At 34.8% G+C, this 16,873-nt stretch overlaps 1 protein-coding gene across 1 annotated transcript in view; it reads left to right on the forward strand.

Annotated features, from left to right (window-relative positions):
* LOC108539741 (protein eyes shut homolog) overlaps positions 1 to 16,873 on the forward strand; it is a gene marked incomplete at both ends in the record, with an annotated part of 872,682 nt that overhangs the window by 821,638 nt on the left and 34,171 nt on the right. Inside the window, 2 exon segments of the mRNA XM_017888636.1 lie at positions 5,870 to 5,994; positions 14,592 to 14,707. Coding sequence (XP_017744125.1) covers positions 5,870 to 5,994; positions 14,592 to 14,707 — 241 coding nt within the window.

Raw genomic sequence — 16,873 nt, forward strand, 5'->3', positions numbered from 1 at the left:
TAAAATTACTTATTTTATAATTCAATTTGGATTATGCTTTATGTAGTTTACTTAAGACTATAATAAAATTAAATTACACATTTGAAAATACATATAATAATTAGATTCCAATCTATCACAATCTCTGCAACAAAGAAATGAAATGAGTTTAAAATACCTGTATTTTTAAAAACTTAAAGCATATAATGTGATCAATTGAGTAGCAATAAAAATACCGAAATGAGAAGCAGCATAATATTGAACTGATAATCAAGACCATTCTGGTCAGATCACTGGCTTTGCCTATTCACTAGATATCCCCTACTTATCAACCTGATGCTCCTATTGTGTTTCCCAGAAGCATAGTAGTTTATGGTATCATCTATAAAAATAACGTTTTAAAAAAGAAAATAAGTCAAATTTGTAAGTCCATGGTCATTCATCTGAAGGATGAATATAAATATAAATATGTGAATTCCAGTGACCTAGATGACATAGATGACGATTTCTGATCCAGTTAGATATTCTGGTATATCATTCAGGACAGAGAAGAGGTCAGGACACACTGGTAAGTGAAGTGTAAAGTGGTTTGGTTTGGTTTAGTTCATGGTTATTCCTCAGAACTATAGCTTCTTATGTAAAACAAGGCAAAATTCCAAACCGTCAAAATGTTTGGCTACAGCACAGGTAAATAAACAAAATTAAGTAGAAGTAATATCTGATGTGTGTAGATTTCTAACTGGGGGCTTCCTGTTCATGATTAAGTATGATCAGTTACTGATAGAGTACTATTCAGAGAGATAAATACTTATAATTTTTGCTTATTTTAAAGAAAATAAGTTATGTGTAGTTGTGGTCACTAAATATTAAAAAAGAAGATAAGTCATAGAAAAGAACCGTTGTAATTCTGAAATTGCATGAAGTCATTTATTTATATATCTGATACTTTTCAACTATTCTAACTCGAGAATTATTGGCTTCAGTGGAAGTTTATAAATAAACACTCATTTACATTCTGAGTGTTTAGAAACACTTCTGAGCATTTAGAGTTAATGTTTTAAAGTTGATGCTTTGCAAATATAAAAAGTCATGTTATAACATTGTTCCCTCCTTGACAATTATTAAACTGTCAATTCTATTATCAAAGCCCAGCAAATGGGCTAATAGAAATTATAAATGTAGGCCGGGCGCAGTGGCTCAAGCCTGTAATCCCAGCACTTTGGGAGGCTGAGACGGGCAGATCACAAGGTCAGAAGATCGAGATCATCCTGGCTAACCCGGTGAAACCCCATCTCTACTAAAAAATAAAAAAAACTAGCCGGGTGAGGTGGCGGGCGCCTGTAGTCCCAGCTACTCCGGAGGCTGAGGCAGGAGAATGGCATAAACCCGGGAGGCGGAGCTTGCAGTGAGCTGAGATCCGGCCACTGAACTCCAGCCCGGGCGACAGAGCCAGACTCCGTCTCAAAAAAAAAAATAATAATAATAATAATAAAATAAAATAAAACTGCTTATAATATCAGTATAAGTAGCACAATTTCCCCACATTATACATTTTTACAGATCCTTGTATAAATATTTTTGTGAAACATAGGGTTATAAAGTGTTATGCACTTCTATTTTATAAGTATTTTCAAAATCTTTGCTCCATTCAAGCTAAGAATGTAAACATCACATAACCTTGAAGGAACCAAGAGTAAAAGTTTAATGTTAAGGGTTTAAAATTGAAATCATAGGCTCTTTGCAAAAACAAGAAGATGACTGCATTAACACACCCTGAAATTAGCAAGTGGAGTTCATTCCAGGAAAGCAAACCTTGGCATTCATAAAACATTCAGTATAATTCACTATATTAACACTTGATCAAGAAAAATACACATGCCTGTATCAATCATTATCATATCATATATCATTTAATCAATATGATTACATATCAACAGATGAGTAAGTAAAACCATATAATGATCTTAATGGATGCACAAAAAATCGCTTGACAAAACTTCATTTCCACTCATAAAACTGTCAGAAAACTAAGAATAGGCCAGGCACGGTGGCTCATGCCTGTCATCCCAGCACTTTGCGGGGCTGAGGCGGGCGGATCATGAGGTCAGGAGATTGAGACAATCCTGGCCAACATGGTGAAATCCAGTCTCTACTAAAAATACAAAAAAAAAAAAAAAAAAAAAAAAAAAAAAAATAGCTGGGCGTGATGGCATAAGTCTGTACTCCCAACTACTCCGGAAGCTGACGCAGGGGAATTGCTTGAATTTGTTTGGCAGAGTTTGCAGTGAGCCGAGATCGCGCCACTGCACTCCAGCCTGGCAACAGAGAGAGAGAGACTCTATCTCAGAAAAACAAAACAAAACAAACAAACAAACAAAAAAAAAACCTAAGAATAAAAGGTAACCTCCTTAACCTAATAAAAGCTGCACTTAAAAAAACTCAGCTAATATCATTCTTAATGATGAAAACTAAACGCTTTCTCCTTCAGATTTGATACAAGAAAGCATTTCCTCTCACAACACTGCTATTTAATATCCTACTAGAAGTCCTACTGACTGCAATAAGATGAGGAAAAGAAATAAAAGGTATGAAGATTGAACAGGAAGAAACAGAACGGTCTTCATCTACAGATGCAATCATTACCTTTGTAGAAGATAATTTTCTCTATAGAAAACTCTACTATCTACTATTTTTGAAAAAAAGATCTTGGACCTAATAAGCTAGTGTAACTAGGTTTGCAGGATATAAGACCATCATACTGAAGTCAATTGCTTTCCAGTAATGAACACTGGAATATTGGAAAAAAGAAACACAAAACAAAACAAATATACCACTTAGAACAGTAAACAAAAATGAAGCATTTAGATATAAATCTAATAAAATATTTATAATATCTCTATATAGAAAACTATAAAATATCTAAGAGAAACCAAAGAAGATATGTGTAACTGGAGAAATATTTCTTTATATAAATTGAAAAAATCAATATTGTTAAGATATTATTTCTTACAACTTGATTTATAGATTCAAAGCCATGTCACTCAAAATTCTGGAAAAGATTTTAAAAATATATATGAAGAAATTATTTCAAATTATTTATATAGGCACTTCTCCTTTTAAAAAGTGTGCATGACTCCTCATCTGTTAAGCGTGGATGTGCAAAGCAACTTCCCTCTAAAGAGTAATGTTGATATAATGTGATGAGAGCCTTTTCTATGATGTCTTTCTCCCAGAAACCTGTGATACCAGTGTAACCATGGGAATAATATTAAACCTAAATTGAGGTATAGTTTACAAAATACTTGACGAATGCTCTTCAAAACAGTCAAGGTCATCAAAAACAAGGAAGTATGTGAAAATATTACAGCCTAAAGGAGCCTGAGGAGACAGGGCAACTAAATGGAATGTGGTATTCTGAACAGCATTCTTGAACAAAAACGAAAGGCATTAGATAAAAGCTAAGGAAACTGCAATAATACATAGAATTTGGTTAATAATAATGTAATATTGTATTACTAGTGACAAACATACCATGTGAATGTAAAATGTTAACAATAAAGGAAATTGAATACAGAGTCTATGAGAACATTCTGTGCTACCCTTGTAACTTTTCTGTTATCCCTAAAATCATCGCAAAATACAAATTCCATTAATTTTTTTAAACTATCCTCTTTAAAAAAATATTTATTAGGTAAGTAGTTTTTTCCTTTGTAATGAAAATTAAAATAAATGTTAATATTGTTCATAGGTAAGAACGTAGACAAATGGACTTTTTATATAACTCTGCCAAGAATGTGAATTTATAATGTGACTGGGCAACATAGCATGACCCATTCTGTATAATGGACACAGAGAAAATGTCTGTTTTATGTAATGAACACACACACAAAAATTAGGCAGGTGTGATGGTGCACACCACTTATAGTCCCATGTGGGAAGCTGAGGTGTGAGGATTACTTTGAGTTTTATATTACAGTGAGCTATAATCAGGCCACTGCATTGCACTCCAGCCTGGGCAACAGAGAAAGAACCTGTCTCAAAAATAAATGAAATAAATATATTGATAATTTATTTTTGAAGAGCAATTTATGATATTCAAGGAAAGACAATGAACACTTCAGTTATTAACAAAATGAGCCCTGAGTTTATTTTGCATACAAGCTTATTTTGCATATAAGGGTAAACCACTAGTGATGAATTCCTCTTAAAAAAAAATAAACTGCTACGGGTTTCTTTTTGCTACAAAGATGGGGAGGTTCACTGTGGCAGTGGGAATTCAAATGTTGAAGATTTCATCTTGACAGTGCAAAATCCGACCATCCATAGATCCACCCACAGTAAAGGCAAGTCTTATTGTTTGTTGGTCAAGGAAGTCTTCAGCTAGGTAAGGATCTAGCACAGTGGACTTACTAACATTCTGGATTGTCTAAAATTCACAGTTACCTAGCTTCAGCTGGGTAGACCCAGTTGCAGTGAAAAACAGAACTTAATTTTTATATCACCTCAGCAACTGTGTATCCAAATAAAACAGAGTGGCTAAATTTGGCTAGCTGATTAGTACAGACCAACAAATTCTACTTTTGTAAATTTGCCAGTCTTGCGACTTTGGTAAAGTTATATATTGTGAATAAGTTTTTAGTAAATACTAGCTGTGGTAAAATTTGTGATTCAATACTATATAATGATCGAATTTCTATTTATTTAATTTATCCTTTTTCATCAGCATCGCCCCAGACTCTGCTCTCCCACATTATATTTCAGCCATTCAGAACTACTTGCAATTTCTGGATTAACTCACACTCTTTTCTTATTCTTGCCCTTGAATATACTCTGCCATGATAAAAATACATTCCTCTATATGCTGATTATAGCATTTATCATATAATTGTGTCAACTACTTGTCTATTTTCCCAACTAGGCTTGGTGCTTCTTGAAGGCAGACGCAGAGTTTTATTTTTGTTTGTAGTCTTAGCATTCATAAGATACCTACATGTTGTAGGCACTCGACAAATCTGTACCTATAGCTATGGACATTTCACTTTAATCAATATTGTGGATCCTCCATCAGTTCTTGAAGCATGGTTTAACAGCTGACATCTAAATGGTTTATATTAAAGCATCCCTAAAATATAATAAGAGGAGGTACAATCATCTCTGACCTATTGACTCTTTCCATATCTCTTCTTCCAATTATGGAGCATACCTTTCATGGCATGTGCCCAATTGCTCCATTTTAAGAGTCTCCTAGAGACCTCTGTTTTATTTATTTTCAAATAGTTCACTTGGATGTAAGCAGATACATGCAATAATATAATCTCTGTATTAGTTTCCTAGGAATGACATAACAAATTACCACAAACTCATTAGTTTAAGAGAACAGAAATGTATTTGTTCATAGTTTTGGAGATCAGAAATCCAATTAAAGTGTCAGCAAGGCCATGCTTCCTCTGAAAACTCTAGGAGAAAATTTGATCTTTCTTCTTCCAGCTTCTAGAGGCTCTGGGTGTTCCTTGACTTAGGGCTGCATAACATCAGTCTTTATGTGCATGTTCACATGGCCTTCTCCCCTGTGGTCTTCTGGGCTGGTAAGAACACTTGTCACTGGATTTAGAGCCCACCGAGTTAATCCAGAATGACTGCATCTCAAGATACTAAATCTGCAAAGACCCCATTTCCAAATAAAGTCACATTCGCAGATATTTAGTGTTAAGTATTATACATACTGTTTGGGGGCCACAATTCAACGCATTGTCACCCCACGGCAGGCTCCCAGCTATATGTTGTTGGAGCTCTGAAAACATGTTTGAATGATGGAATCCCAAGATGAAAAGTGATATTGTTCATGTGTATAATATATGCAAATATTTTTTTCATTTTTTTTTTTCCTTAGATGTCTTCCTGGGTTTTCTGGTCAATTTTGTGAAATTAATGTAAATGAATGCTCTTCATCACCATGTCTACATGGTGCAAACTGTGAAGATCACATCAATGGATATGTTTGCAAATGCCAACCAGGTAATTATTTTAAAAATAATAAGCATATTGCATATATATTATAATAATATGTATGTTTATGTAAATGTATATGTACATGTATGTATAATACGATTTTGACAATCCACTCCACCAATACTGTTGTTGACTATTGTTCAAGTTCTAAGCAATGATCATTCTTTAAAACCATGAAGTGAACGTTGTATAATACTAGAAAACAAGCACTTAGGCTGTCATCAGGAAACCTTAATGTTTAGAGTACATACCTTATTGATGGATTTTCTAAACATACGTAAGCCTCATACTTCTGATCTTTGTATCAGTTATGCCTGGCACACAGCAAGTACTTTATAAATGTTAGCTCTTATTAATACTGACATTATTATTTCTTCCAACAATTGTCAGCACAGAGATGCACAAGCTGAATAAACTTGTTTTCTTCAAGGAATAATTGCTGCTGTTGTCTAAACATTTGTGTCTCCCTGAAATTCATGTGTTAAACCCTAATCAACAATATGATAGTATTAAGAGGTGGGACTTTGGAAGATTATTAGGTCATGAGAGTAAAGCCCTTGTGAATGGGATTAGTACTTTTATAAAGTAGACCCTAGAGAGCTAGCTGGCCCCTTCCACAATGTGAGGACACAGCCAGAAGGCAACATCTAAGTACTGAGAAGCAGGCTCTCCACAGACACAGGATCTGCCATCAACTTTTTCTTGTACCCTACAGCTTCCAGAACTATGAGAAATAAATTTCTGTTTTCTGTAAGCTACCCAGTTTATGGTGTTTTTGTAATAGCAGTCTCAAATGAACTAAGAAAACTGCTCACTAAAAATTGGCCTTTTTGACCATCTCTACCTTTGGTCATATTCCTTTAGGTCTATATTGATGTAAGTGATTGGTGTTCATGCATTTTTTCCTTCTTTTATCTTTAGTTCTCTAACTGCAGATTTGTTGCTCTTTTCCTATATCTTCTGCCACTCATCTTATTTTCAACATTCAGTTACAACAACCCAAAAGGGATGTTGAACGCCTAAATTTCCTTGAGCAGCAGTAATTTCTCAGAAATATATGTAGGGGATATTTCTAGTCACTTAAAAAAAGTTATTGAGCCAGGCATGGTAGCAGCATGCCTATAGTTCCAACTATTTGGGAGGCGAGGTAAGAGGATTGCTTGAGCCCAGGAGATGGAGGCTGAGATGTGCTTTGATTGTATCTGTGGATAACCACTAAACTCCAGCTTGGGAAACATAGCAGGGCTTCATCTCTTAGAAAAAAAAAAAAAATCATAATTTACCTACCTCACAGAAGTCTTCAGAAAGCCTATGGAAACCCTGAGGTTCTGGGCTTCTGGTTAGTGGGTCCACTAAGGAAATAATAGCCGTGTGAGTATTAGGACTAACATGATTTATGTGAAGTCATACAAACTAGTGAATACCCATCACCTGAGTGTCATCCACGTACTATTTAGAAGTTCAGCATCACTCATAGACCTACTCTGTTTTCTGAACATTCATTACTAGTACTAGGTTTTATTTGGTCACATAGAACATCTGGAGAACTTTGCACTTCCCTTTTAAAATAACCACCTGTGCATAAAACTGGAACTCTTGTAGGTTAAATAAGTAGAATGAAATTACAGTTTTCTTATGTAAGAAATGAATACCATTTCAAACATTTTGCCTCTTTCAAGCAAAAAAATATCTTTATTGTGCCCACAAACACTTAATACTCTATGGTAGCTAGCATAAACAATAAAAAATTCTACAAAAACAGTTAAGAAATAAGATACCCATATAAATTTTGTTTATCATAACAATAGGTATCTTATAACCACTAGATTCATTTTCTGTTTCATGTTAATGAATGTCTTACAGGTGCTAGATTAGTTTTGATGCTGTAGGTTGATTCCACTACTCTGGATTCATTTGGAAGCATGAGGACATTTTTAAGCTGTTGAATCATTCAGGCTGCTTTTCAGATCCCTATTGGGAAGCAGAAGATCTCAAAATGATATCCACCTGTGCTGTTAGGCATTATTCAAAATCTGCTGATACCTTTGACTTAAGAATTACACTCTTCCCAACTTAGTTATGGGAACGAAAACTAAGCGACACATGAAAAAAACAAATTTTTTGAAAATGCTATTGACACATCCCCAACACTCCTGTCTCTGCTCCAGCCATAGCTCTTAATCATGCCAATCCATCCTCCCTTTAAAGTTATTTAAGGAATACTCTTGTTCCTGCAGATTACTCTTCATCCCTTTCTCATTTTCTTAATGGGCATAGCTTGCCATGGTTTCAGGGTGTTTTCATTACCACAGTAAACTTAACTATCTTGTGTACAATCTTATAGCTTTGGCAAATGCATAAAGTTGTGTAACCACCCTCACAGTAAGGCAGTTAACAACTATCCTCTAAAATTTTCTCGTGCTGTCTCTTTGTAATTAACTCTTTACCCCCAAAAGGAACTGATTTTGAGAGAATACTAATTTTTTCTCTATAATTTTTATTGAAAATTCTACCTTTTTTGAGCACTTCTTTCTCCTGTATATGAATTTTATATTTCAAAGATCAAATGTGTGAGTTCTTTGGCATGTATGTGCTTAGGAAATAATAATAATATCAATATTACTGCATAGACACCATGTTATTTTAGATGTATTAACTAGTTAAGTTTTCATAACATTGAGAAAAGGGCATCTCATTTTACCTATCTAATTTTTCTAATAAGGAAACAGAGTCCCAGAACCACTGGGTAATGTCCCATAACATGTTAGGAGCAAAGCTAAGATTCACACCTAAGAAGTCTGCACTGACACTTGTGCATTCATCATCTCTCATATTCCCCCAAAATGTTATCTTGATGAAGAGAAACTCCCCATAAAGTTTCAGTTACGCAAGATGAATACATTCTAGAGATCTGTACAATATCATGTCTATAGTTTATAGTAGTGTATTGTACAGATAAACATGTCAAATGGTGAGAGCTCATGTTAAATGTGCTTACTACAGTAAAAAAATTGAATTGACCGATCATTAGAAAACAAAGGCCTTCCCAAATAAAATCCATCAGTGTGGTTCAGCTTAGTCTAGATGTTAACAATTCTAAACACTGTGAGAATTCTCAGGAAGTCTCCTACCCAAATCTGTTTGATTTTCTCTCTAAAATATTCCATTTGAAAATATGAAACTTTTCACTCTTCTGAGTAGTTCACAGCAATTTGCTTTCTCCTAAATGCCATAGAAAACACAAAGACTGATTTGTTTCATTTGCACATGTCCACTTTTCTATGTCATTTTTTTAAAAAGCCTTAAATAATTCTGATTAATTCTTTCCTAGGCTTTGATCTCAGTCATGCCATTATCCTTATCTTACACAGCTCCAGGTAGAAAACTACACTAAGTATTCCTCTGTCTTTGAATTGATTAAATACTATAAATCATTGCCATTTTCTTCAGTTGTGGAAATCTTTCTTACGTTCATATTATGTTGCTAATTATCAAAATACTCTTGTCTTCATCTAAAAACAACTCCATGGTTGTAACCCTGGATAACTCCTCCTCTATGGTGAAAGGTTTTATCTCTTTTCTCTCTTCCCTCTTCATTTTAGTACAAACAGAGCTGCATGAATCCTGCAGTATTCTGAACAGAACACAGTTTGAAAAACTAAATAGTGTTTTCCCCACCAGACATTCTGCAAAACACACTGAAATTTAAACTGGATATAAGTGGATTAGAAGACATTGTAAATGTCGTTTATTTTTGTACCACCAAATCCTAGTAGAGAGTTTGTATCATAATCTGTCCTTGGGGAGTGTTTAGCACATATTGAAAAAGCACAGTTCATTTGTGATGGCTAATATTGTCCAGTCACTGACAGGGCCATGGTAAGCGTAAAGCCCTCCACCATCTCTAGGCAGAAAAATTATATAAATATGCCCCTTCCTCCAAGCCAGCAGGGTATAATACTTGACAAGTGGAGTACAGGTTAGATTTCAGACCTCACTCATCCTCTCTGCATGAGTTCTTTGTGCAAGAAACAACCTGCACATCATTTAGGACAGTCCTAATCACAGAGTTCATCCTGTACCTATACAGGGAATTAAATGGGTGTTTGATCTCATTTCCAATGAAGTATCAATACAGCTATTCAGATGTTTTTTATAGAAACAGAAACACACTTAGTGTGTTTTTAGCCAAAATAGTACCATGTATAACACCCAGTAAGTGATATCAGAGCTATCCCATGAGGAGCAAATTGAAAGCGATAGGGAACGATTTGTGTATCGCAAATTCACTCAGAGTTGTTCTCTATCCCTGGGACAGTCACTGTGGCCAGATACTTTTTATACCCAGCAGGGGTGCAATGGGGTTTATATTGCTGGTGATGCAAACTTCAAATACATATTTTGCTCTTCAAGTGGTATTGTTCATTTTGTAGCAGAAATGCCGCACTCTCCTTGGGGCAAGAAAACAGAGAAACAAACATAGGTAATATCTGCTTCCAGTCGCCACAATTATTGTCAGTGATGAGGCAGCTGCATTTAGAACAGAAGAGATACAGAATAATCTTTCTTTTTAATCAAGATCCGTGAAAAGTAAAGAAATCCTTATTATGAGATAAAAGAGTGTATACTATTGTATTTTCATGAAGATGTACATGTAAATTTTTTTTACATATTCTAGAGTTAGACTAAGAAGAGAAAATAATTTTATGTATCCAATTTCTAAATAATATATTAACTAGTAAGACAAAATTATTTTAGGTTTAGGTTTATTTTTATTTTATATTCATAAGATCAGATACAAATCACTATGGTCTGAGAGGGAAAATGAAATGAAAATAAGATATATAAATCTTAGAAGTAATGACATTTATTTTCATTCATAAACTCAAACTATTATAACTGTTATGTTATAGACTAGTAATATTCAAACTGGTCAATATTTCTAGCTGAATATATCAATGTATTTAAAGATTTGGTTTAGTCTTCAATTTAAGATCATTCTAGCTTTAGGCTGGGTGGATTGGCTCCTTTGAACCCAGGAGTTTAAGGTTGCAGTGAGCTGTGATCATGCCACTATACTCCAGCCTGGGTGACAGAGCAAGACTGTCTCTACAAAAAAAACAAAAATTAAAAATTTACTCTAATTTTATTACAATATGTCACCTAAAGTTGTCTTTATTTTGCACCACAATTATTTTCAATCATTTATTCCTTACACACTTACTTATATTATGTGTCAGACATTAGGTTAATACTATGAATTTGACACCATAATAATTTGAATGCTTTTCCTAGATTACTAATGACAATTTTGGTTTTGTTTTCAGTTACTAAACTATTTTCTGAATGTTTGTTTACCTCATTAAGAATGAACATAAAACCTACATAAGACTCAAAAGAAAATATATATTGTTTCTGATCATTAAAAAATATCTTATTCAATAAATATTTATTTGCCTGATCTATATTTTCTTATTCTGGTCTCATTTCTTACTACTACCTTGTCCCACACCAGTATAAGCACCTATTCATTTTACCTGTTTCTTCATACTAATGGGTACCTTTGACACTCACCATCCATTCCCGTGTAGTGTGGTTTCCTGTACTGCGGAGGCAAGAGTATTAAAAACTACAATTTCCAGACTCCCTCAAAACTGGAGTTGCAAATATAATTGAGTTCCGCCAATAAGAAACATACCTTAAATCTGGAGGCTCTGATGGAGACCATTTCTGGGTGTCTTACCATATCTTTCTGGCAAAAAATGTCATGGAGCTATGTGGTTCTTTGCAGCAGATCCCACTGTAGAGTCACTATTTCAGTGCATAGGTGCATTGAAATGGCAGCTCCCTGGTAATCAACTTTCCTTGGATTAGCACAATGGGTTATTTGAATTAGAACTCAAAAATTTTAATAGTGCTTTTCTATTTCTCATCTTCCTGATCCTGACTGAGGGGACATCTCTCAGAAAATCATATCTGTGGTTCTTGGTGTTACTCCTACAGCTTTCCTTCCTTCTGACAATTTCGTAAGCATCTAATTCCATTCTTCAGATCCTTTTTGCTTAAATAACTAGAGTGATTTCTGTTTCTTGTAATGAATGTTAACTAACTTATTTTCTATCCTTGTTTGTTGTCTTTGATCAAGACAGACTTAACATTTTGCTCAGTTTGACTAGGCTTTAGATAGACTTCTTCCTGACTATTAGTCCTGATCTCCCTTTTTGTAGAGCATTTACTTTAGAAAACTTGTAAATTATTTCTCTGTCCCTTTGAGATGTAAATCTTCTCCCAGGCTGTTTCCCAATGACCTGGGAGTCATTCCTTCAAAATGTAACCCTGTACTCCGGAGGCTAAGGTGAGAGGATTGCTTGAACCTAGGAGGTTGAGGCTGCAGTGACTTGTGATCACACCACTGCACTCTAACCTGGGCACTAGGGCGAGACCCTGTCTCAAAAACAAAACAAAACAGCAAAAACAACAACAATGAAAGACAAATCAAAACAAAATGTAACCCTGGAAGGAGACAAATAGTGCCCCTATTTCCCAGTCTCTTCGGGAGAGTAGAAGCCTAACTTCAGTAAGAGACAGTTAGCAAGTACAGGTGACCTATTGAAATTGACCAAATTCCCACCCACCCAAACATCCCCCCAGTACTTTTCCGTTAGCTCACCCGGCCTTTAAAAATGTTCCTGCTCCCGTTTATTTCAGTGGGGTTGAGTACAAGGTCTCTACTCTATTGTAAAAATCTCTGTCTCCTATTGCAGTACTCTTGAATGAAGTCTTCCTTGTCTGTATAACTTGTCCAGTGCAATTTTTCTTTTATACTTTCCATCTTATGGTGTAAAGCTTTGTCATGTTTTTCACAGTATAAGAAGCAAAGGAAAACTATGTCATTTTAATTGCGTAAAATATATTTAGAAATATTCAATCAGAAGAGGATACAATATATAAAAAATATAAAATACACTGTAATAAATGTGTATAACTGCATGTGTTCTGAGAAATAGAATATTAGCAATAATTCTTGCCACCTCTATATCCCTCCAGGAATATCCCACTCCCTGAAGTAACTGTTCTGAATTTTTATATTCAACATTCCTTTAGTATTCCTTAGAGTTTTATTACATATGTATGCATCTCTAAGCAATGCTATTAAGTTTCATACGCATTTGAATTTTATAAGAGCAGTTATCAGGGTGTATTTTTATGCAATACATTTTTATGCTCAATAATATGTGTGTGAGACTCCACTATGTGAATGACTAGTCACACTGGCTTTTTATAAACCTTGCAAAGATGATTTTTTCCATATCACCTTTTATAGCCTCCTTAGTAGAGATCCCTGCAGAATCAGCTCAGCACATGAAAGAGCATTGCAAAGTGGAAAGAGTCTTGGATGAGGATTTGATAAATTTAGTCTCTTGGCAGCTATTTTTAAGTTTGATGTGGACATTGCCATGTCTTTTAGACTCAGGCCTTATTTTTTTCTTATAACGCAGTGTTTCAATAAATTATTTCTAAGTACCTCAAAATATGTATTTAATTGTTTTGTTGCAATTTATCAGGGAATAACAATCAGAATATCTTCCAAAGTATGAACAATAATTAAATTTTACGTTTCCCAACAGCCAGGGTTCAGATTAAATGCTATTGGACAATACATAGAAAAATAAAGAAAAGTCAAAAAGTTGTAATTAGAGTAAGCATAGTCAGTGAGCAGTGAGAGCTGCCCGTAAAGACCTGTTGTCCCTAGGTAGAACGGTATGCTTAGGTTAACATGGTGTTGTGGCTAGCATGTTAGGCATATTAAGATTCATTAGAAGTAATTATCTGATAGGAAAGAATCAATGGTTTCAAAAAATGTTCCTAATATGTACCCAGGAAATCATAGCTAAGATATCAGCTTATGGGGTACTTAGCAATGTTGGTTGATAGGTTGATGATGGAAATAATGAAATGTTTGACTAGCAAAAGCCAAACAAAATACATACAATCAAACTATGTTTTGGTATGGAAAATTTTAGATTGTCATGTTTAATGAGAATTCTTATAGCCAATGGCCAAAGGTACATAGACACAATACTTATATTCTATAGAACCGCAGTATAACAAATACTAAGTGTAAAACACTAACTGTAATACTACAGGTATTAAAAAAAATCGTATATCTAGATGTCTATAGTAGTTGCTTTCCTCTGAATTTAAGATTCATATTAAAGGAATTATGAAGTAACTTTATTCTATTGCTTTCCAGGTATTTATTCCGAAGTAAAATAAGTAAAGACATTTGAATATGCAATACTGAATGGCACCACGGAAAAGCACTGAGACATATCATACATGTACTCACTTTCATTTATACTTAACTGTGTGATTTTAGAGCAAATTATTTATTTTCTCTGAGTTTAATTTTCTCATGAACTAAATATAGATAGAATAATAGCTACCTGATAAACTGATGATGAAGATACGCTGAGGTGATCTGTACAAAATGTCTAGCATAATCATTTCAAATAATAAAAGCCAATAAATATAAGCTATTAGCAAAACTGTTTTTATTATCATTAAAAATTGCATATCTGCTTTGTAATTTTGTTGAACAGGATGGTCTGGACACCACTGTGAGAAGGAACTTGAGTGCATTCCCAACTCATGTGTTCATCAACTGTGCATGGAGAATGAACCTGGCTCGACATGTTTATGCACACCTGGATTTATGGTAAAGATTGTTGGTGGTTGTGGTTGTAATAATTTTTTTATTCTCTTTGATATACAGTAAACAATAGAAATTTACATGGTGGAAAATAAGGTTGGAGTAGTTAATCTTCAGTGCATCTCTCCTTCTCTGTCTGTACATGCTACAGTCTTCTCAGCATTCCTCGTTCCCTTCTTGTCCATGCATCACTTGCACCCTCAGTCCTTTCTTTCAGGAGAAAAACATTCTGATAAATTGATCCACACCAAGGTGCAAGTGACTTAATGTATTGGCCTTTAATGTCTTAATGCATTTGGAAAGAGGATGCCAGTGGAGGAATTACTTAATACTGTCAGGGTCTACTTCCAGGGTTGGGCTCAGCATATTGTATGTCCAAGGAGGACGAATCTGCTTCCTCAGCAAGTTTGAACTGGCCTGAACTCCATTAGCACTAGAAACGACTTTCCTTGGTAAAAATGTCTCTATTAAAAAATAGCTTTTGACCACAGTCTTTTATTAAAACTGACTGCAGCCCATGAATATAGTGAAAAAAACAACGATTGGTAAGACTGTGTTATCAGAATTTTTAAATGTGTATTTATAAATATCATTATTAGACCAGCCTTCACTGAGATTAAGGCTAAATAATTAGAGAGGGAATATAGTCAGGTGACCCAGTTCAAGAATAAAGAATCATACTTCAAGCAACTGGCCAGTGTATATAAAAGATGAACAAGTGTGAAGGGAAGTATGAATGGAGCTACAAACTCCTTCTCAGAAGTGAAAGATCAGAAAGGAAAAACTAGAACCAAGAGTCTCTAGATGAGGTTAAGGAATTACACAGAAAAAAAATAATCAATAACTGTCACCAAACACAAGAATTTGAAAAATCAATTGTGGAAGGACTTGAGCTTAATCCAGCGCTGTTCCCTCTTAAAAGATGTACCCAGGGCTCATAAGTTTTTTAGGGATATGAATGAGCTCAAACAGAAATCTTCCTTTCTCTGAGAATTTTCTAATTTTGGATTTGCCCTAGGAAAAAGATTTTCTCTCACTGCTCCCAAAGCAATAGATCTTTGGAGAAAAATTTCAGATGCTTTGATACTTAAATTGGAAGTTAGTTGGTACCAAGAAGTTTTTTTTTCTGACACCTCAGATTGTACCAATAATGCCTTTCTCAAAGAGTCAGTATAAAGAGCAAAATACTGAGATGTGTCTTTTATTTAGCTATATCTTCCACCAGTACAGCCTGGTGGAAGATACGTAGAAATCTAAATAACTTAGAAAATCAATGCTTATTTTATATATGATATGTTTTCATAAACACAAATAACTTACTACCAAATATCTCCAAAATTTCCTGAAATAATCTCCTGGTGTATGTTCTTTCACATGTGAAATATGAATCTATTAATATTTGAGCTTTTGCTTTAAGAAAAAAATCAAAGCTGAAGTATAAATACATTAGTATATGTTAGAAATATAAATATCTTGATAAAACATAGTTTTGTAAGACCACATGTCTACTAAATAGGAGAAAATGTTATAGACATAATACATTTACATTTTAGTAAGGCATTTACTAAATTAATTTCAAATGGATAGTTTTGCAACCATTCTCTAAGTACTTGAAAGCTGAAACAAAATTTAAAAATTTATCATAGCAAGAGATAATGTTTGTGTGAAATGCTACAATGAGATAAGTGAGATTCAACTTTTGCTAATGCATTAGTTACACTTTAAAATGAGTAGCTAAAGATAGGGGAAATTTAGTTTATTGAAAAAGAATTTTGTGAGGGGGTGGAGCAAGATGGCCGAATAGGAACAGCTCCAGTCTCCAACTCCCAGCGCGTGTGACACAGAAAACCGGTGATTTCTGCATTTTCAACTGAGGTACTGGGGTCATCTCACTAGGGAGTGCCGGACAATCGGTGCTGCTCAGCTGCTGCAGCCCGACCAGCGAGAGCTGAAGCAGGGCGAGGGATCGCCTCACCTGGGAAGCACAAGGGGGAAGGGAATCCCTTTTCCTAGCCAGGGGAACTGAGACACACAACACCTGGAAAATCGGGTAACTCCCACCCCAATACTGCGCTTTAAGCAAACGGGCACACCAGGAGAATATATCCCACACCTGGCCGGGAGGGTCCCACGCCCACGGAGCCTCCCTCATTGCTAACACAGCAGTCTGCG

The sequence above is a fragment of the Rhinopithecus bieti genome, unplaced genomic scaffold (genome assembly GCF_001698545.2).
Source record: "Rhinopithecus bieti isolate Rb0 unplaced genomic scaffold, ASM169854v2 scaffold_1468, whole genome shotgun sequence".
NCBI lineage: Eukaryota > Metazoa > Chordata > Mammalia > Primates > Cercopithecidae > Rhinopithecus > Rhinopithecus bieti.